Raw genomic sequence first — 22,801 nt, 5'->3', positions numbered from 1 at the left:
ATCAATATTCATGGAAGCAGCAGCCAAGATATCAAATAACATATTGCATTAGGCAAATCTGCTGCACAAGACTTCTTTAAAGTGTTGAAGAGCAAAGATGTCAGTTTGAGGACTAAGATGTACCTGACCCAGGCATGGTACTTTCAATAACCTCTTATGCATGTGAAAGCTGGACAGTGAATAAGTAAGACCATAGAAGAAGTGATAAATTCAGTTATAGTGTTGGAGGAGAATCTTAAAAGTACCATGGACTGCTAGAAGAACAAACAAATACAACCAAAATGTTATTAGAAGCCAGGATAGTGTGGCCTGGTCTCTCTTACTTTGTACATATTGTCAGGAGGGACCATTCCCTGGAGGAGGATATCATGCTTGGAAAAGTGGAGGGTCAGCCCAAATGAGGAAGACCCCCAAAAAGATGGATTAGCTCAGTGGCAGCAGCAACAGGCTCAAGCTTAACAAGGATTATGAGGATGATGTAGGATGGGGCTTTGTCTCGTTCTGCTGTGCAAAGGGCTGCTATGAGTTGGAACCAACTCGATGGCATCTAATAACAATATCCAGGGAAGCCTAACAAAGATACATGTGACTCTATAAAGGGAGGTTTCAGAAGTTCAAGCCAACCTACATACTGGGGAAGACTAATGCCTAGACACATGGAGATCTTCAAGCAACACCAGCCTACAGATGCTGACAGGAGACAGAGCCACAGCGAGAGAAAGCCTTCCCCTAGAGTTGGCACTCAGAATTCGGACTTCTAGCCTCTTAAACTATGACAGAATACATTTATTGTTACAGCCATCCACATGTACTTCTGTTAACTAGATAACTAAGATATCATAGAAAGTCTTGTTTAATATATAAATCTACGATGCCAGGCATATGATTAATTTTAAAGACATATCTACATTATATAGAATGACTTTGAAGACTAGAACTAAATACCTCAATCACTCCTTCTTCATCTCCAAATGCAATGTACTGAAGATGTGGACTTAAGCAACAGCAACTAACTTGAGCTTCAACCAGATAATCAGTCAGACCTGTTTTCCCATTGATGAGCTAATGAAAAATAAGGTACATGAGTTATTAAACTGTGAGAGCATTTTTATTCTTTATAACAGAGACTTCAATTGAAAAAACTAAACTAAAACCCAGAAAAGTGACCAATAAGAGCTCCAAGGAAACAACAAAACCCTATCCTATTCTCAGCAGCTACATTCAGCACTTCATGCTTTTACTGCATTTTACTTTTGTGGTTCAAATACATTTTCATAAAATAAAACAAACTTTAAAAGGTTTCAAAAGCAGCTGCTTGTGCCTGCCATCTGAGACACATCTGTCTGATTTGTAATCCTACAGACACTGCTCCACACCTTGTTTTCCATTTCTTCACAAAGTCCAATTTAATAGGACTATCGTTTGTTAAAATACACTGCTGATATTTTTCAAGTGGGTTGGTGAAACAGGACAAAACCAACATAAGTTAAGACTCTCTTTTTCTTCTTCTTCTGAGGGTGGGAGAATATCGCAGAAGTGGTCATAAGCATAATTAGGATTGCTGAATTTATAATGCTCAAGACTCCTGGTGTGGCACTGGACTGAGAACCACAAGGTTGGCAGTTCAAATCCACCAGCTGCTCCCCGGTAACCCTATACAGGGTAGCTATGAATTGGAACTGCCTAGACAGCACATAACAACAATAAGCTAAAATTGGATTCCTGGTGTGGTGCTGTAGGATAAGCACTGGATTGCTAACCATAAAGTCAGCAGTTCAAACCCACCAGCCACTCCTTGGACACCCTACACAGGGTCGCTATGAGTCAGAACTGACTCGATGGCACTTAGTAACAACTGATGCAGCTTACATCAATTTCAGATCTCTCTCCATAACTCAATATCACAACCAAAAAGCTTGAATTAATTTCCAACATGAAATAAGCAAGCACATTTGTTTCAGGTATAAAAATTATAGGGTCAATCGATCACAAGGGGCTTTTCCTTGACAACATTTACCCAGCATGTTCTGATTTAGTAGACCATCAAATGGAAGACTGAACTACTAAAAGCAACTAGCCTGTTTCTCTCAAAAGTACCTTTGTAAAATAGAGGCTAAAAATTATTTTGTTCATGTAAATGGCATTATTATTTGGCAGCTTACCTATCTCCTAAACTCTTCTAAACCAGTGACAGAATAAAGTGACACTTTTATCTCATATGACTGTTTTTTTTAAGTCTTGCCATTATGTTGTTGTTGTTAAGTACTGTGGAGTCGGTTCCGACTCATAGCGACACTGCATAGGGTTTCCGAGGCTGTAAATCTTTATGGGAGCAGAACGCCTCATCTTTCTCCCACGGAACCGCTGGTAGTTTCGAACTGCTGACCTCGAGGTTAGCAGCCCAATTCGTAACCACTATGCTACCAGAGACAGGCTGCACAAATTTAATAAAAGAAATATAAGAATGAAGATACTCAACTTGGCAAGAAAACTGCTGTGGAAAATATCCCAAGTAGAAGAATCAGTCTTCTAAAAACAACTGGACCTCCCAATCAACAAATAGAAACTTACAAAATATAAAACAAGTTATGTTTGGGGTGTCATACAGCTTGACTCTGACCACACAGTAGAGAAAGAGGGATTCCCCCACAACATAGACAATTTACTCTCAGATATCTTTCTACTGAATTTGGATTCTGTCTTAACGTTATATCCAGTACACAGGCTGCTGAAGGCAAAAAGAAACTTCCAGGTTAAAAATGACAACAACTGAGGCTCAGACAAGTGATGCAATTTACTCAACATCACAGACGTGATTGTTGGTCAAGCCCAAACCTGACCCCGGGAGTCCTATGTGAATAGTCACTGTTTTCTCCCCACTTAAGCTGAGCTTTGCAGCCTTAGAACTATCTGCCAGTCTGCCTCAAGGAGCTGCTATCTCTCATTCCATTCATGTGCATTCGCTGTCTCTTTCGTCTTCTCCTCTCTTCTGCTTCTCTTGTCTCTCAGCTCCTTTCTACTATCTCACTCTTGCTCCCTATCTTTCAATACCAATTCAGAAAAAAACAAATGCTAAGACTGCATAGGTGTCCTGGTATAACACTATAGGATAAGCACCGGACTGTTAATCACAAGGTTAGTAGTTCAAACCCACCAGCCAACAAGCTACTCCTTGGAAATCCTATACAGGGTCTCTGCATATACCTGAGCCTCAGTCTCTGCATATACCAAGACCCATATTATTTATTTACTAATATCTACTTGGTATGCCTGTAAGATAGCATGTGTGATCCCAAGTCCAAAGCAAATAGGAAAACTGTGAATTGTGAGTTCAATCAATAATAAGTTTTTCCAACAGTTTTCTAACAATACTCACCTGTAGATGTTTTAGATTGTCAGCTGCAAGAACCATCAGTTCACTCTCCTGAAACACAACATCAACTTCTTGCTTTAACACTACAGCAGAGTTCTTACATACTTTCTTTGTCTCCCAGAGCTGTTTAAGAAATAAAGATACTATAAAAAGGTAACTGCAATTTATCAGCCCACTTTCTGAAAAGACAAATCTTAGTTTTAAAGCAAGACACAAACCATGCTCACAATCAAAACGCTAGATATTTCTCAATTATTCTATTAGAATCAATTCAGTAAATATCTATTAACACATTTGATAGTAAGAAGCAGTAAAGATGAAAGAGTTACATTACAGGCTCTGGAGTCCAAGTATCTCAGGATCCTAGTTCTACCTAAAGCTGTGACCTTGAGCAGGTTACTTAACCCAATGCTACTGAAAGCTACAGAGCTGCTTCTGCTTCTCAAACTAGCTGACATTGGTCCAAACCAAGATAAGGAGCCTGTGCCCGAATGTAAATCATCTACATCTCCACACTGTTAACAGTATGATTAATGGTGTTGATCTTTTTAAAAACTAAGACTTTCTTGATGAAGAAAGCAGTGTGTTGATTTACATTATGACTGAAATTCACTGAGAATGACACTTCAAGTAGAACTTACTTAACCTTTCTGTACCTGTTTCCTCAGCTATCAAAAGGATTATTAGTAAATGAATACACATACAGTATTTGCACCAATGTCTGACATACATTAAGTAATAAATAAATTTTAGCTATGATTTGTATAAAACACTATGGGATGTTCCAGGATTTAAGTGTGAACATGTTGGAACAATAAAGCTAAGGATTAAATCAAAGCTGTATTAAATTCAAGGTAGTATTTGATGATCACCATAAGATAATGAGAGTTATATGGCATTAAAGGAGAGAGACACTAAGACATTACCCCAAATGGACTATTAGGTAAGGCTTCATAGAAAACTTGATGGGCCTTGCAGGATCATTAGGATTTCAACAAAGAGAGCTACAAGCAAGAAGGGTATTTGGAACATTAAACACATAAGCAAAGGTACACAGGAACTCTAGGGTGTTTCGGAAATGTGAACAGTCTAGTATAAGTTATCTAGAAGAGAAGGAAGCCTTACTATGGAGAAGTTTAAATGGTGGACTCTGGAGCAGCCACTTACTTTTGGAGGCAATGGTCATTATCTGAGGAAAATAACATGATTCTGGTGTATATTAGGAAAATATCTTGGAAGCAGAACGTAGTTAACAGGGACCCCCCCAAAAAAAAAAACTTGTGGCAGAGAGTACAGCAACAGAAGAACCAGGTACTGATGAGGCCTGAACACAGGCAGCAAGGGAGAGATCAATGGTAGAATCTATTAGAAATGGCAAGTAATGGGATATGAGAATTCAAAGTAAAGAAAGAGTCAAAAGTTACTAGAAATAGTAAAAAATTATCTTCACGAATCACATGTAATATATTTAAATTTATCTCAAAATGCATTTTAATCATCAGCTTTAGCTTTCTCCAGCACTTAGACTATGGTAAGATTTAACAAACTGTTATGTTCTATATAGTAATATTTGTCCAGGTGAACAGGAACATGTTATTTCATGTTTTAATTCCCTCAAAACTGCCCTTCAATTTCTTAGTTTGTAGGAGATTTAACACACTATTAGTAAAATGGTTACAATGAAAAACTCAGTATTTCTCACCCTGATTGTCTGGTCATCAGAAGATGTCAAAAACGATGTTCCATCAGGAGAAAACATCACAGAATGAACCCAACTTAAATGTCCTCTGCAGTCTGTTACTTTTAAACATGAGTCTATATTCCACAACTACAGAATAAACACAATACATAGGAGATCACATTCAAAAGCATTTTGAAAATAGCAAGAATGACTTAGCAATACCCACATACTATGGAGATATTGCAAGTTCAGTTCCAGACCACTGCGTTCATACAGAGAATATTCACAACAAAGCGAGTCACACAACTTTTTTGGTCTCTCAGTACTTATAAGAGTTATGTTTACTGTGGTCTATTAGGTGTCCTAGTATAGGCTAAGCATTGTAGGATAAGCACTGGACTGCTAACCACTGGTAAGCAATTCAAACCCACCAGCTGCTCCTTGGTAACCTTATACAGTATGGCTGCAAGTTGGAACCAACTCAATATCACTTAACAATAACAATGTAGTCTATTAAGCATGCAATAGCATTATTTAAAAAATCGTTAAGAATTATCAAAATGTGACACAGACACAAAGTGAGCACATGCTGTTGGAAAAGTGACATCGAAAGATTTGCTCAATGCAGTGTTGACACACACCTTCAGCTTATCTGCAAAACGCAATAAAACAAGGTATACCACCTCTAGGAATACAGTTCAAAAGAGACACTAGAACAAGATACAAAATGACTAAAACAGAAGATTGCTCATTTTATCACTGTTTTAATATCAAAAAAATAAACAATCAACAAGGAACTGTCTGAATAAACTATGTAATCACCATTACTACTATGTGGTTACATAATAAGATACCAGGCAGTCATGAAAAGGAATGAGGAAAATCTTTATACATTAAAAGTTAATCTCTCAAATATATTAAACAGGAAAAAAAAAAAAAAACCCAAAGAGCAGAATGATATATATACTATTACTACTTTTTATATAAGAAGCTCTGGTAGTATAGTAGTTACGAATAGGGCTGCTAAACTCAGGGTCAGCAGTTCGAATCTACCTGCTGTTCTGCGGGAGAAAGATGAGGCTTTCTGCTCCCGTAAAGATTTACAGCCTCAAAATCCTATACAGGGTCGCTATGAGTCGGAACTGACTCCACGGCACATAAGTGTGAAGTTGTAGGATAAGTACTGAACTGCTAACTGCAAAGATGACTGTTCAAGCTCACCAGTTATTCCTAGGAAACCCTATACAGGGTTGCTGTGAGTTATAAATGACTTGATGGCACTTAACAACAACAATGGAGTCCTGGTGTGGCACTGTGGGTTAATGTGCTAGACTGCAAAGTCGGTTAGAAGCACAAGGTTGGCAGTTCAAATTCACTAGCCGCTCCTCAAAAAACTTATACAGGGTCACTATGGATCTGAATCAACTCAACAGCACTTAACAACAACAACCTTTCATAAAAGAGATGGAAATACAAATATGTGAATGTAATATGGATACAGACATAGATCAATGCATCTATATCTATATATAAACATGTTCTTAAGTACTGCCAAGTCAGTTCCAAGTCATAGTGACCCTGTACAGGGTTTCCAAGAAGTGGCTGGTGTGGTTGAACCATCAACCTGGTAGCTGTATTTTGTGGTTAGCAGTCCAAAGCTTATCCTACAGTGCCACACCAGGACTCCATACAAATGTATCAACATTTGTTTATATGTGCAAAAATAAAGAGTAGAAGGTTAAACCTAACAGAAAGGAAGAAAAAGAGTGGAAGGAAGGGGATAGAGCTAAAAGGGAGACTTCTTTAAATGCAAAGGACTTCAAAGAGTTTGTGAAAAAAATTCCATTCTCTCTTTTTTTTAATTCCATTATCATTTAATTCAATGTTTCCATGAACTTTTTGAAGCCCTTTCATTTGACTTATTACAGTCTGGACTTTGGTATCATGTAAATAATTTACCTAGTTTAAAAGACCTATCCAAAAAAATAACAGAATAAACATATACTGCTTTCATATTCAGACTATTGTCCACCAATAAATGTCATCTACACCTTATTTAGGAGCCCTAGACTGTACAGTCGGTTTGAACCACAAGATCAATGGTTGAAGCTCACCAGCTGCTCGTTGGAAACCCTTCACATAGTCTCTATGGGTCGGCATTTAACACCAACAGCAGCAATCCTTAGTTCAGGAAAACTGATGAGGCCCCTACGAGATAAGTGCTGAGCTGCTAACCACAAGACTAGCAGTTCAAACCCACCAGCCACTCCTAGGAAACTCTATACAGGGTTGCTATGAGTCACAACCGACTCAGCAGCACCTAACAACAGCAACAAATCCTTACTTCAAATGACTGAAAAACCCTACGGTAAATGAAGGCACTAATTGTATCATGTACACAGTTCTCTTTCCTATTTGTGCTTATTACAAATTGTCAAAGTCTGCCACCAGCCAGACTATATTTTGTCCTAGATTCTGCTGCAAATTACACAAATGTATTCTGGTCTAATGAAGTACCATATGGGCCTGAGTTCCTCTCATTACACTCTGAATTACAGACCTACTTTATGAAAAAAAAAAGAAAAACACAAGTACTTTTTCATATGACCAATGATTTTCAGTCAGTGAAATCTAGGATTAAAACTAATTATATGAAATTTTATCTTCTTTATCTCTGGAGTCCAAACTGGGGCACAGAGATCAAATGGCCAGGCATGAAATGGTTCACAACCGGAAAACATCCCTTGAATATCCTTTCTTTTCTTCCCCGTTATTCTTTCCACTTCGCTTCCATCTTTGTGACTCAGAGCTTCCAAAATGGTGCCCCAGTTTCTGCACTCAGACTGCTAACAGAAAGTTCAAGTTCACTCAGAAGTGTCTCAGAAAAAAAGTCCTAGATTTCTACCTCTGAACAATCAGCCAATGAAAACCGTTGAGTCAGAACTGACTCAATAACAACTAGTTTCGGAGTCCCTACATGGCATAAAAAGGAGCTCTGGGAGCATAGTGGTTACCAATCGGGCTGCTACTCACAGGGTCTGCAGTTCGAAACTACCAGCTGTTCCACGAGAGAAAGATGAGGTTTTCTGCTCCCATAAAGATTTACAGCCTTAGAAACCCTGTAAAGGGTTGCTATGAGTGGGAACTGATTCCACGGCACATAACAACAACAACAACATGGCATAAAAAGTTGAACTTACTACCAGAAAGTTTGGCAATTCATATCTACTCACCTTGAAGAGAGGTCTAGTGATCTACTTCAGAAAAACCAGCCACTGAAAAGCCTACTCTGATAAACACAGGGTTGCCGTAAGTCAGAATTGATTCGACGGCAACTGGTTTTTGGTGCCCTTCAAAAAGACAGACATTATTTCTCGGAACTTTCTAAGGATAACAGAAGCTAAGAATTTTAGAACAGACAGGAAAGGCTGGGGCAGAGTAATGAGGGAGTTGCTCCTTCAGTCCTCTCAAAAATCCTGATAAACTTGAGGATTCATGTGAAAGGTTTCAAGATCTAGCCGACTTGAATCTTCCAAGTCACTACCCCACAGCTCCTAACTTACTCCCACCATTCTGACCAGCACTGGAGCTTTTCTAAACTCACTACCTCTGCTTCCAATAGGAAGTTCTTTAGTATTGCAGTGTCTTCTGTGTTTAGAATTAGGAGGGGGCTAAAGAGTGCAAGCCCTCATTCTCGTTTTACCTGTACTTCCATGTGAAATGCTACTTAGCTCACTATGCCTCCCCCACCTTTGCAGTAAGGGGCAAGGTTGGCAAAGTCACTAAAACTACCTGAAATAAACACAAAGCACCAAGTAATAGTTCTAGTAGTCAAAGTTTGCTTGAGGAGGGGGTTCTACAGACCAAGTAAATCTCCCTATTTTCCAGATAAAAATTCACAACCATCTTCTTAGAATTGTAATCTCAAGGGGAAATCAAATTACCTGGTGGAAAGACCCACTCAAATTACCTGGAGTCCTGGTGTGGTGCTGCAGGATAAGCATTGGACTGTCAGCCACAAGGTCAGAAGTTCAAACCCACCAACTGCTCCTTGGAAACCCTATACAGGGTTGCTATGAATAGGAACTTACCTGACAACAACAACAACATGACCCCCTCAAAGAGCAAGGAGTAAGTAAGCTTGGGAAATCTGTTCATCTTTATAAAGAAAAAATATCGGGAATTCATTGCTTTTTTAACAAATTAGAATAGTAATTCATTGGGCAAAATTCTTCCAGGAAAAGATGACATATAAAATCTTATCAATTAATAAATAAGTTATTTTAAAGTAATTTTATTCCTAAGTGCTGGCCAATGAACATCCTACATAAATTTCCATTTTATCCTTTCCAATAATCTAAGAAATCTGGACTGAATTAATATCTCATCATTTCTTTTTCTTCTAGAGTTTTATATATGTATCCCTATTGCCTTTTTTCCTGCATGGTTTCTGCTGAGAAATCCGACCTGAATCTGACTTGCTTGCCTTTGTATGTTACACTTCTCTTTTTCCTAGCTACTTTCAGGATTACCTCCTTGTCTTGGATTTTGGAGAGCTTGATTATTATATGTCTTGGTGATTTTCTTTTGGGGTCTACCCTTCCTGGGGTTCGTTGAGCTTCTTGAATGCTTATCTTTTTGGTTTTCAGTATGTTAGGGAAATTTTCTTCCAGGAGCACTTAACTATCTCCTAAGTGGAACTGTGTGATTCTTCCTGTTCTGGAATGCCAATAATCCTTAAGTTATTCCTCTTCATATTGTCCAATATGAATCTTAGACTTTCTTTAGATTTTTTTTATCCCTTTTCCTGCTTGTTCTTCTACCTTAGCAGTATTGAGAGACTTGTCTTCCAGCTCACTAGTTCTGGTTTCCATCTCTTCAAATCTACTCCTTTGTCATTTCAGTGTATTATCCATTTCTGATATTTTATTATTAATCATTTGGACCTCTTTTTGTTGGCTGAATTGTTTCCAATGCTGTATCTATCTTATTTTATTGTTCTTGTAGGGCTTTCCTGACTTCTTCCTTATTTTTCTCAACTCCTCTGTAGATCATTTGGATGTACCTCATTACCATTCTTCTGAATTCCTTCTCAGGCATTTCCAAAGCCTGCCCTCCTTCCAATGTGAGTCTAGATCTATCTCCTGCTCATCTGTCCTAGTCACTCTATCTTGTTTCTGGACATGTGCCGATATGGTCATCTCTTTCTTGGGCATCTTCAATAGTTAGCCATGACCTCAATAATTAGAGGAATGTATACTGATGTTTTATTATACTTTCTGATTGCCTCCAGGTAGATGTGATCAGGAGATGGGCATCCCTTTTCACTCTTCTTTAATACTCAACTGAGAGTAACTGTAGCACATATTGGCTGCCTACCTGGTGTACAGCAACTGGTACTGGCTCTTGCCTGGATGACAGGGTTTTATACAGTGTGATTGCAGCTTGACTATATGACTGCAATTGCTGTCTCTTCTTGGGTAATGTAGGGAAAGAAAGAGCCCCCTAGAGGTAAAAAGGGGACTTAAAAAACAAATCAGTAACAGCGGGGGAAAAAAACCACAGATTGGATACTAAAAGAGACAAGGGAAAAAAAAATTCTGTAGCAAACTATGAGTATGACTTTAATGTCCCTCTCTCGGGTTCTTGCCTTCAAGGCCGCCTTAGAAATTTCAAGATGTCACTGTTGGTCTTTATGATGTAATATAGGATTTAATTTTCAGCTTGTTTCCTTTTTAATCTGTGTCTCTCCTGCTCCACAACCCCCATTCAGGCTTTTTTCCTAGTGATTAAGAGTTCAGGGCTGGCTGTGGCGGTTTTGCGCTGCCGTTTGATTTTAAGCGGGGCCTTTCCCTTTAAGTTCTGCTAAGTAGATCTGTGCACAAGTGTAATAGAACCCTCAGGGGGTGAGGGGGTGACCACTCATTTAGACACACACACACCCCCATTAATGAATGGAGGTGCGCAGACAGCAAGGGACCAATGAACAGAGACAAAAAAAAACAAAAGAATGTCCACACCTTTATCTCTGAGGATTGGTCAAGCGTCCAAGGGGCTCTGACACCCCCCACCTCCCTATACTCCCCCATCCCCTCTCCATCTCATCCAAGATGGTTGCTCTGGGAGCCACTGAGGCTGGCCAATCAAAAAAACACCAGTTTTCTTGCTTCCGCTACAAATTTCACTGGCTGTAAGCCTTCAAACTTTCTAAATATCCCTTTATATGTAGTTCAGAGTTCTGGGACCTGTCCCTGAACCTGCTTTGTCCAGTATTCTGTGTTACTGCTGCCGGAGGTTTGCGCCACACATCTGTCTAATCCACCATTAAGCCCCACCCTCTCATCATGTCTTTTCCAGAAGTCTCTGCCTTTACTATTTAAGAGATGTCATGCTGCTGGTCTCAGAAACCAGTGGTCATTCTGCTGCTTTCTCCCTAGACCCCAGCATATGCTAGGCATTCATTAACTGCTTAATGACTAGTACTGTCATTCCCTATGATACTGTCAATTCTTCAATCACTGGCTGCATAGATTGATATAGTTCTTTAGGCTATGCAGAAAATATGCTATAATTTCTCAAAAGATGCATCCTTAGTAGTTAATGGCTTAGGCCGTCTATTTTTTGTCATCCTTGTATCTCTGAAGACCCAGACATCATAGAACAAATCTGTTTACTCACCTCCACACAATATTGGGATAAAGCCACCACTGCCAAATTATTACAGTGAGAGAAGTCACAATACTGGATGGTACTATGATGTCCTGTATGAATTTCTGCCAACAGGTCATTGGTATCAGTGTCAAAAAGCTGTCAATATAAAATATGGAGATATCTATAAAAGTAAAATATTCTAAAGCATAAACTATATCAAAGCTGATTCTGAACTTATTTTTAAAACACTCTCCTCTGATTCCAAATGTAAATTATGTGCTTTTAACAAATACTTCAATTACTGATAACTGGCAGAATTCCCAATAGTGATAAATAAGACCACAATCAACATACATACACTTTTAAAGCACTGCTCACCTTGAACCATATTTTTTATAAAGGAAAAGTCACCATAGGTAATCTCTGAAGATGGCCCAGAGAGAATTAAAACTTTGTGAATAAATGAATGAACTAGTAAAATTAACAGAGGACATTGCCCTCTACGTTATTTATTCAAAAGAGAATATGCATACTTAATAAATGAAGATGATCAAAATAACATAGAGCAGAGGCTTGGCTAAAATGAAATTAGCTCATTCATTTCTCTCTCTCTCCAGAGCTACCAAATGACACCACTACAATCAATCATTTTCTCATTTTTTAATTTTTAAAAAATGCTCAAAGATTTTTAAATGATGAATACATTCTTTTGAAATGTTTCCCATTTGTACCATTATATAGCTTATCCATTTAAGATCAAGTCATACAGGAAGACACAAAAAGCTTCCAGTGGGAGTCATCAAGGTATTTAGTAAATCACAGCCCTGAAAGCATAGACAGATGGCAAGGAGCATAGATAGGGTGGCTGTCAGGAGGCCAGGTGGGGATGGAGGGGAACCACGAAAGACAGGAAATCACAGTTCAAATGCTTCCCACAACGGGTCATTCTTAAAAATCAGTGACTAAAAGTAAGAGAGAAAACCTGGCAAATGCTGAATAAACAATCATACCAACTATTTGGGTAGCAAATAGAAAAGACCTAACTAACAATGGTGTGGCGCTGTAAGATGAGGATTGGGCTGCTAACCCCAAGGTTGGTAGTTCAAACTCACCAGCTGCTTGCTCCTTGGAAACCCTATACAGGGTCGCTATGAGTCGGAACCAACTCGAAGGTACTTAACAACAACAATTAACAATAGGGTAGGCTAATAACACAAAAGAGTTGGAAATCAATAAAAGAATAAGAAAGGAATGACTGGAGTAAGAAACGGAATCAGCATGTAGGTAAGAATGATCTCAGGGTAGCTATTCTAACATGATAAAAGAGGACTCTTAAAATTGCACAGGGTTGCTAAGAGACAGAACCAACTCAATGGCACCTAACAACAAAATTGGAAGGTTTTTTCATATAATACAAAATTATTTTTCTCTCTCATTACAAGTATTTTAAAACCTCAGATACTGCAAATGCAGTCGGGTTTTTTCTGTTCTTACAGAGCTCTGGTAGCGTAGTGGTTACGAATCAGGCTAAGAACCACAAGGTCAGCAGTTCGAAACTACCAGCTGTTCCGCGGGGAAAGATGAGGCGTTCTGCTCCCGTATAGATTTAAAGCCTCAGAAACCCTGTACAGGGTCGCTATGAGTTGGAACCGACTCCATGGCACATAAACACCACCACAGATTTTAACAAAATTAAGACAAAAGGAAACATTCTTTTCTTTTAATTTCCTGCTCAAGAGGAACCAAAGTCCAAGGTCAAAGCTAACAGATGAATAGCAATCACATATGCAGTCTCTCAGTGAGTTTTCATGTAACTATATTATATTATATGTTTCTATTATATTCTTCAAAACAGTATATCCCTTATTCAACTCTTTTAAAACTGCTATTACAAGAGCATGTCACTGAGCCATTTGGAAAAGTTATTTGGCTGCTCTGAGCCACAGTGTTCTCACTATGGTCAGAGGGCTATCATAATCTGCTGTGTCCCTTAGATTATGCATTCAAAGGGAAACACCTATGAGAGGACTCCGACCACCACAACTGTCCGCCATTATGAGATCTGAAAATGACATTTCTTTGTCATAGACTTTTTCGGTCATCAGTGACCTCATTAAAATCTTACAATCCACACCAGTCCTGGTGCCTACTCCAATCCTGCAGAGCCAGTGCTGGACCAGCCCTCTGAGAGAAGCAACTAACGGACATGTGGGGTTTAAAAAGAAAAGGGGTGATCTGTACTGACTGGCCAGGCACAGTGCAGCCATCTTGAAGTTTAGTGGGTAGTTTTGAAGGCAGAGGGTGGTTAGTAACACATAGGCAACTTATTGGCAGAGAAAAAGATGCAAATTTTTTTTCTTGTCCCCCACATTACCCTGGTGACCAGCCCTCACCTGTGTACAATCCAGTGAGGATCCTGCTCTCCGGGTCTGGCACCTGCCTCGATTTTTAACTTTCTTTGCTTATTCTTTCTTCTCCTTCTTCCTCTCTTTACCTACCTTGCTTTTTATCCTTTCTATCTCTGCTTTCATTCTTTCTTTTTTTCTGCTTTTTTCCCAACCACTGCTGTTTCTTTCTTTTTCTTGTTTCCACTTTCCTTCTCTTGGTTTTCCTTGACATCTCTGATCTTTCCCTACTGTGCTTAGTTCTTTTTCTTTTCTCTATTTTTCTCTTCCATGTTTTATTTCCTCCCTGTTTTCTCATTTTGCTTTTTGTATTCTTTTTGAAGCTGTTGCCTGCTTTTTTTCCCCCTCTCTCTTTGCTATTTTATTTTCTCATTGTTGTTTGCTTGTTTGTTTTTCTTCTCCTTTGTGCGTGTGTTTTCTCTTCTTGCCTCATCCAACAAGGGAAAGAGACTGTACATACAGCCCAGCCACAACCATACCCAATGCAGCCCCCATCCACTGGGCAAGACACAATACCAGTAGCTTAGCCATGATTAACAACAATAATTGACATCACCCAAACCTTTCTTCATCTGAGCTACACAAACAGTGAACAGACAATGGTGCACACGTTTCCAACCCCTAATCACACCAACAAAGAGGCAGTTAGTGAGTACCTAAGAATACACCAACAGATAATCAACAATTTAATACAAATACATTACTACAAGGTCTTGGAAGCAACCATTTCTGTCCACATGAAGACCAAAACAGAGTGATTTAAACAAGTGATCAAGAGGAAGAGCTATGTTGAGGAAAACAAGAGATTGGAACTGCCTGAAAAAGAATTCAAGAGAATGATATTTAGGTGCCTCCAAATGATTGACAAAAAGATGGAGGAAAACTAAGAAAAATTCAGGAACACAGTATAGGAATTCACAAACAAAACAGATAGAAAATCGGAGACAATACAATAAAACTTACAAATAGAAATCCAGAAGATTAATACTAAGATTTCATAAAAGGACAATATATTGAAAAGGTAAAGGTGTAGCTCTGAATCAATGGAAGCCTGAATTAGTGAACTTGAAGATAAATCTCTAAATACTTGTAAGCTAGAAGATCAATCAGAAAAAAGAATGAACACATCCAAAGAAATCTAAGATTCATGTGGGACAACATAAAGAGAACTAACTTACGGGTGGTCAGAATTCCAGAACAGGAAGAAACAAAGAAAAGGTAGTTGAAGAACTTTAAGAAGAAAACTTCCCTAACCTCATGAAAGACCAGAAGATACATTCAAGAAGCTGAACAAACCCCAAAGAGGATAGCGCCCAAAAGAAAATCACCAGAACTGTACTCCAGACCGTCTAACAAGATGGCGGATTACACAGATGCACTACATGGACCTTCTACAAAGAAGAACCAGAGACCAAATGAAACTGATTCAGATGAAAATCCTGGAACCCTGAACTTCACCAGAAAGGTTAGAGACGTAGACTGAATGTTTGCTGGGAGGCGGAGATGAGCAGAGAATGGCAAGCGAGGAAGACTGACTGGTGAATGACCAGCCAGACATGGCACAATCATCTTGTGAGCAGCTTTGGCAACAGAATGTGCCCTAGCACAGCAGATTCACACAGACAACAGGAAAGATGCAATTCCTTCTTTTCCCCAATGCTTCCCTAGTGACCAGAGGTGTAGCCAGCTTCCATGCTCATCAACCCCCAGCACAGACCCTGCTCTCCAGGAGTTCAGAGGCACATGGTTAGGAGCCACACCAGTTGAGGCGGGGACCAGCTGTACTGCTTTGGTGTCTGGGTTCAAACAGGCTAAGTTTCAGACCTACAGAACCTGTAGAGCCACCAGAACAGCATTTAACCAGTTACTCTGCTCCCTCTGCCCTGTGGTACTAACAGACACCAGCTCCACTGAGGACGTCCACGAACTACTTCTGAACTGAGTGCACTGAACATAGTTAACAGTGAGGTTGCTAGGAACTCTATTCAGGGTTGTCACAGCCCTCCCATGCCCACCTAGTGAACTCCTTGGGCTGTAGGAGTTCCCCCAGAGTTTTCTCCTCTCCAGCTCCAACAGCTGTGCTGTTTTGTTTTGCCATTTAAGGGGCTGGTTTTTTGACCTTTAATTGTTTTATTGTTTTTATTTACTCTTTCTCCTCCTTCTTCTCTTTCCATTCCCTTGAATTTTATCCTGTGTCCAGTTGTTTTTTCTTCTTTTCCCATTTCCCCTCTTCCTTTTATCCCTTTTGATCTTTCTTTATTACATTCGACTCTCTCTTTTCACCTTCCCTCTCTCTATTTTTCTAAGTGTTCTTATTTCCTCATTTTACCTCCTCTCATATTTTTCTCTTCTATGGCTCATTTTCCTGTTCCTCTTCTCTTCTTTCAGTAATTCCTAAGTGTTTTTATGATTTATTCCTTTTATTTTCTCTCTTATTCTTCTCTTCTATAGCTCCATTTCCCTGTACTTGTTTTGTCTTTATAGTTATTAAATTCTTTTTTTCTGGTTGCTGCCTGTTTTTATTTATTTTTTCTCTTTATTATTTTCTCTTTTCATTGTTGGTTCCTTGTTTATTTATTCTCTTTTTTTTTCCTTGTGTGTGTGTATGTGTAAGGGGTGTCCTCTTTCCTATCCAACAGGAGACAGCAATTGTGGCCCCATAGCCCGGCTATAACTGTATCCTACGTAACTCCACCCACTGGGTAAAAGCCAATGTCAGCTCCCATACCACCTGACCAATGATAGACAGCTGGCAACTCCAGTCAAACACATCTTCAACTGAGGTGCACAAAGAGTGAATGAGAACAGTGTACACATTTCCATTCTCTAACTATACCCAGAGGAGACAGTTGGTGAAAGCCTAGGAGTAAACCAACATACAATCATCAATTAAATACAAATATGAAAATCCCAGAATGACAATTTAAGCTCACACGAAGAAACAAGACTTGAATGACTCAAACAAATGACCAAGATGTAGATTCAAAAAATGTTTCTGAGGAAGAAAAGGTTTGATGGAAAAGACTGGTAGAGAGGATCAAGGAAAGCAAGGAGAACACAAAAAAAACTTTAGAAGCATTCACAAGACCACTACAAAAACAAACAAAATTAAAAAATTCGAAACAACACAAAGCCTGAAATTAGAAATCCAGAAGATTAATACTAAGATTTCAGAAACGGACAATACATTGAAAGAGTAAAGGAGGAGATTCAAGGCAATGGAAGCCGGAATTAATAAGGTTGAAGATAAATCTCTTAATACTAGTCTGCTAGAATAAAAATCATAAAAAGACTCAAAAAATTCAAAGAAAACCTAAGAGTTATGTGGGATACCATGAAGAGGAACAATATATAGGTAATCAGAATTCCAGAACACAAAGAGACAATAAAAAAAACAGAGAAAATTGTATAAGAATTTTTGGAAGAAAACTTCCCTAACACCATGACAGACAAGAAGATGTACATACAAGAAGCTGAATGAACCCCAAACAGGATAGAGCCCAAAAGAAAGTTACCAAGACATATCATAATCAAACTCTACAAAACCAAAGACAAGGAAAGAATCCTGAGAACAACTTGGGAAAAATGAAAAAAATCTTCAAAGTAGAACCAATAACATAAAGAAAAGCTCTGATTTCTTCAGCAGAAACCACATAGGCAAGAAGGCAATGGAATGACATATCCAAAACTCTGAAAGAAAAGACTACCAACCTAGAATCATATACCCAGCAAAGCTGTCCTTCAAATATGATGGTGGAATTAATATGTTTCCTGATAGCAGAAATCACAGGAATTTTTAATGACCAGACCAACATTATAGAAAATGCTAAAGGGTGTTCTCTGGACTGAGAACCAACAATAGCAGACAACAATCTGAGATTACTATACATGACAACACCACCCAGAACTCAGTCCAGATACAAAAATATTAAAAAGTAAAACAAACCTACAAGAGTGAAAACAGGTAACCAGAGTTGTCAATTTATAATCAAGTCAACTACAAAGCAAAAAGAAGAAATAGTGCAGGTATATAGCTTCCAAAAGGAAACAAGTTAAACAGATTTCAAGATATGACAGACTTTTAAATAAGAGAAAATATTAAGAAATTACAGAATAACCTCAAAGAAAATTAATACATCTGTGCATCAAAATTCAAAAAAAGAAGAAAATCAGAAAGATTTTGCTAAACATTAGCACAATAGAAATCCCACAAATAAAGTGAACTCCGCAGAAAATTATGTGGAACAAAGAAACCTGGAACACCACAAAAAAAAAGCAAAAAAAAAAAACAGAAAAATGACAGCAATCAAAATTCATGCTTACAGATAATTACATTGAATATAAATGGATTAAATGCACCAGTCCAGCAACAAGTGAGAGCAGAATAGATAAGAAAACAGGATCCTTCAATATGCTGTATACAAGAGACACATCAAAAAGATGGAAACAGCTGAAATGCCCACAACAGAAGAATGGTCCAACAATCTTTGGTGCATACACGCAATGGAATACTACAAAACACTGAAGAATAACAATGAATCTGCGAAACACCTCACAACATGGATAAACCTGGAGGACTTTATGCTGAGTAAAATTAATCAATCCAATCACAAAAGGACAAATATTGCATGTGATTAACGCTGTAAAAAATTAAGAAAATATTTTCTTGATAAAAGAAACAAATCTATGATGGTTACAGTGGGAGTGGCGAGGGAAAATTATTCATGGACTAAAGGGTAGATGCATTTTAACATGGGTGACAGGGCAGGCAACATACAACAAGGGAAAGGACAGCAGAAGAAAGATGAGCATATCGGGATGTTAAAGAGAGTAGAGGTAACGACTGTTAACTGTTAGTACATGGATTGCACTTATTGTAATGAAGCAAAGTATAGGATTTGTTGAATGTATCTTCACTCAATCCATAATAAAAAGTAAAAAAAAAAAAAAAAAAAAGGAAAGAAAATCACCCAGATGTATCATAATCAAACTCTCCAGAATCAAAGACAAGGAAAGAATCCTGAGACAGTTGGGAAAAATGAAAAGTTTCTGTAAGAGTTAAAGTTATTGTAATAGTTAGGGTTCTGTGTCAACTTGACCAGGCCTGGATTTCCAGTGGATTAGCAGTTGAGATGTGCTTATTCCCACAGTGATTAAACCTAATACAGGCATAACTCTATGATAAGTAGCTATGAGCAGCCAATCAATATAAAGGATATTTTCTTGGGGGTGTGGCCTGTTCCCAATATAATGAACACTTGGAAAAGGCTCCCCCTCCTCTCTTCCGCTGGGGACCTGGGACTCTACAATTATAAGTCATTTCCTGGATAATAAACTTCGCTTTATATATATACATATATATGTTTCACTGGTTTAGCTTTTCTAGAAAACACAACCTAACACAGTTACCTAAGGAGCTCTGGTAGCATAGTGGTTACGAATCGGGCAGCTAACCTCAAGGTCAGCAGTAGAGAAAGATGAGGCTTTCTGCTCCCTTAAAGATTTACAGCCTCGGAAACCTTGTGCAGGGTCATTATGAGTCAGAACCGACTCCACGGTACTTAACAGCAACACACTTACCTACAAAGGAGAACCAACAAAATTAAACTCTGATTTCCCCACAGAAACCAGAGATAGCAATTTATAAGGATGACAACTATAAAGCAAAAGAGAGGGGAAAGTGTAGTTAAAGAACTTCCGAATAGCGAGGAAGTAGATTTCAAGATAAAACAGATTGTTTAAATGGGAAGAAATTAATAAATTACAGGGTACCCTCACAGAAAATTAATAAACCTTTACATCAAATCAAGAGAAAAGAAAACCATAGAGATTTAGTAGACGCTGAAACAACAGCAATGAATCCATTGACAAGAAAACATGCAAACAAAATGAACTCAGCAAAGAAAATTCTGTGGAACAAAGAAACTGGCAGCACCACAAAAAAACACAAAGGAAAATGACTAATAAATTCACAGCTATCCATAATGACACTGAGTGTCAATGGATTCAATGCACCAGTGAAGAGACAGAAAGTAACAGAGTTGACAGGAAAACAGAATCCTTTACTATGTGTCTACAAGAAACACACCTTACACGTAAAGACAGAAATAGATTACAAAATCAAAGAATTGAAAAATCTATAAAACAAGCTCAGAGAAGAGCTGACACCAATTCTACTCAAACTAATCCAGAACACAAAAAAGGCTGAAGAATTATCAAATACATTTATGAAGTGAGCATAACCCTCACACCAAAACCAGGCAAAGATATCTTAAAAAAGACAATTATAAACCAATATCCCTCATGAGAGTCCTGGTGTGGCACTGTGGGTTAACGTGCTGGACTGCCAAGTCAGTTAGAACTGCAAGGTCAGTGGTTCAAGCTCACCAGCTGCTCCTCAGAAACCCTATACAGGATCGCTATGAGTTGGAACCAACTCAACAACACTTAACAACAATCCCTCCTCATGAACATAAATGCAAAACTCTCAACAAAATTCTAGCCAACAGAATTCAATATTATCATAAAAATAATATAAGACCAAGTGGGACTCATACCACGGATGCAAGTATGGGTCAATATTAGAAAAACAATCAATGCAATCCACCACAAAAATAAAACAAAGGAAAAGAACCATATTAACTGATATGTAATAAGAGCATTTGACAAAATCTAACATGCCTTACTGATAAAAAACACTAAACAAAACAGAAATAGAAGGGAAATTTCTCAACATAATTAAGAGCATATACAAATTCAACAGCCAACATTATTTCCAATGGAGAGAAACTAAACTCATTCCCTTTGAGAACAGGAACCAGACAAGGATACCCTTTATCACCATTCCTGTTCAATATTGTGTTGGAAGTCTTAGAGCTGTAAGGCAAGAATGGGAAATTAAAGGCATCCAAATTGGCAAAGAAGTAAATATTTGCAGATTACATGATCTTACACATAGAAGCTCTGGTAGCGTAGTGGTTACGAATCAGGCTTCTAACCTCAAGGTCGGCAGTTCGAAACTACCGCGGTGGGAAAAAGATGAGGCTTTCTGCTCCCTTAAAGATTTACAGCCTCAGAAATCCTGTGCAGGATCACTATGAGTCGGAACCGACTCCAAGGTACTTAACAACAAACACATAGAAAATCCCAAAGACTCAGCAAGAAAATTTTTGGAACTCATTGAAACATTCATCAATGTGGCAAAAATCAGTTAGATTCCTTTACACTAATAACATGTGAATATCAGTCACCATGACTCTGAGACCAGAACTAAATGATGCCTAGGTACCACTACCAACTGCTCTGAAAGGGATCACATTTGGACATCCCAAATAGAATGGGTGAAAATGTGAAACAAAACTCAAAAAAAAAACGAGGCTTACTGGTCAAAGACTGGAGAAATCTGAGACTACAGCCTTCAGCCGTCCTTCAGCTCTATCATGGAACTCACCCTCCAGACCTCATTTTCAGCCAGGCATTGATAGGTATATAGGCTAGAAAACAACACTAGGAAGGTATGCTCACCATGGAATGGTCAATCATTCAAAACCAAGAGGGCAACATTTCCCTAAGGACAAAGTTGAGAAGAAGATGGGTGGAATGCAAACAGAAACCACAGAGAAGAAACGAGACAACTGTAGTTGCATGGAGGGGATTGTAATCATTGAGATAAAACAAAGTGTATGCTTTGGTTTTACACATTTAAATATACTTAAGAAACACTGGATTCAACCATGTGAATCGTTTCTGTATTATGGGACTTCTTGGAAACCTTACACGTTACTACATACTCCCAAACCTGTGTGACCACAGAGACCTTTTCTCACAAGACCTAGCAACATCCCCTGAAGCCCAGTTCAAAAAATTAGGAATTGTTAGAGAGCTTGCCCAAAATCACACAGCCAAACTCCAGTGAAATCAATTAGCAGTGAAAATGCACAAATCAATACAGTTTTAATTGTCCTTGAATTAGACTAAACTTGGCTTCATAAAACACCATTACTTACAAAGAGTTTATTTTTTGCTGCCACCATTATCCTGGCACCATCCGCTGACCAGGAACAACATTTCACTATCACTTCCATATCCTCTTGAGGCTCCTCTGAATTTAGGAAGAACTGCTTTACATTAATGCTTTTGCTCTCATTTGCTGATCTCACATCCCAAAGCTTCAAATAAAAAAGAAAAAAAAAAGTTTTTTAAACTCCAATCACAGCTCTAGGATTCCACCTGGAATAAACATTACATAAAATTATTCATTTTACCTAATGAGCTAAATGAGTTATTTTTACCGATGAATGTCTTTTTATGACTATTACTTAAGTACTCCCGGATCGTGGTGTGGTGCTGTAGGATAAGTCCTGGACTGCTAAGCTCGTAGTTCAAACCCACCAGCAACTCCTAAGAAACCCAAAACAGCAGGAGTGGGGAACCTTTTTCTGTCAAAATTTGTGACATCATTCACAAGCCAAGCAAAATAGCCAGCTTAAAATTAGCCATGGCACTTAACAACAACAACAACAATATTTGGCAAAAAACATTTAATTAACTCACCCCTAGTGCAGTGTGATACAACCTTGCTTGAAGAGGACTTAAAATATTTACTGATGAAGATCAAAAAGCACAGCCTTACATATGGATTACAACTCAATGTAAAGAAAACAAAAATCCTCACCACTGGACCAATAAACA

At 38.4% G+C, this 22,801-nt stretch overlaps 1 protein-coding gene across 6 annotated transcripts in view; it reads right to left on the bottom strand.

Annotated features, from left to right (window-relative positions):
* APAF1 (apoptotic peptidase activating factor 1) overlaps positions 1 to 22,801 on the bottom strand; it is a 195,385-nt gene that overhangs the window by 34,720 nt on the left and 137,864 nt on the right. For 3 of the 6 annotated variants that reach the window (XM_006875935.1, XM_006875937.1, XM_006875936.1), the window contains exons 16-19: positions 22,117 to 22,278; positions 5,076 to 5,201; positions 3,377 to 3,496; positions 946 to 1,062 (exon numbers count right to left, since the gene is read on the bottom strand). The exons of 1 other annotated variant lie outside the window; for it this stretch is intronic. In XM_006875935.1, coding sequence (XP_006875997.1) covers positions 946 to 1,062; positions 3,377 to 3,496; positions 5,076 to 5,201; positions 22,117 to 22,278 — 525 coding nt within the window. Of the gene's footprint in view, positions 1 to 945; positions 1,063 to 3,376; positions 3,497 to 5,075; positions 5,202 to 11,732; positions 11,862 to 22,116; positions 22,279 to 22,801 lie in introns of all 6 variants that reach the window. 2 more of the 6 variants (XM_006875933.1, XM_006875934.1) reach the window with 1 other exon arrangement.

This window comes from Chrysochloris asiatica, unplaced genomic scaffold (genome assembly GCF_000296735.1).
Source record: "Chrysochloris asiatica unplaced genomic scaffold, ChrAsi1.0 scaffold00347, whole genome shotgun sequence".
NCBI lineage: Eukaryota > Metazoa > Chordata > Mammalia > Afrosoricida > Chrysochloridae > Chrysochloris > Chrysochloris asiatica.
This window is presented reverse-complemented; position numbering and strand designations above follow the sequence as displayed.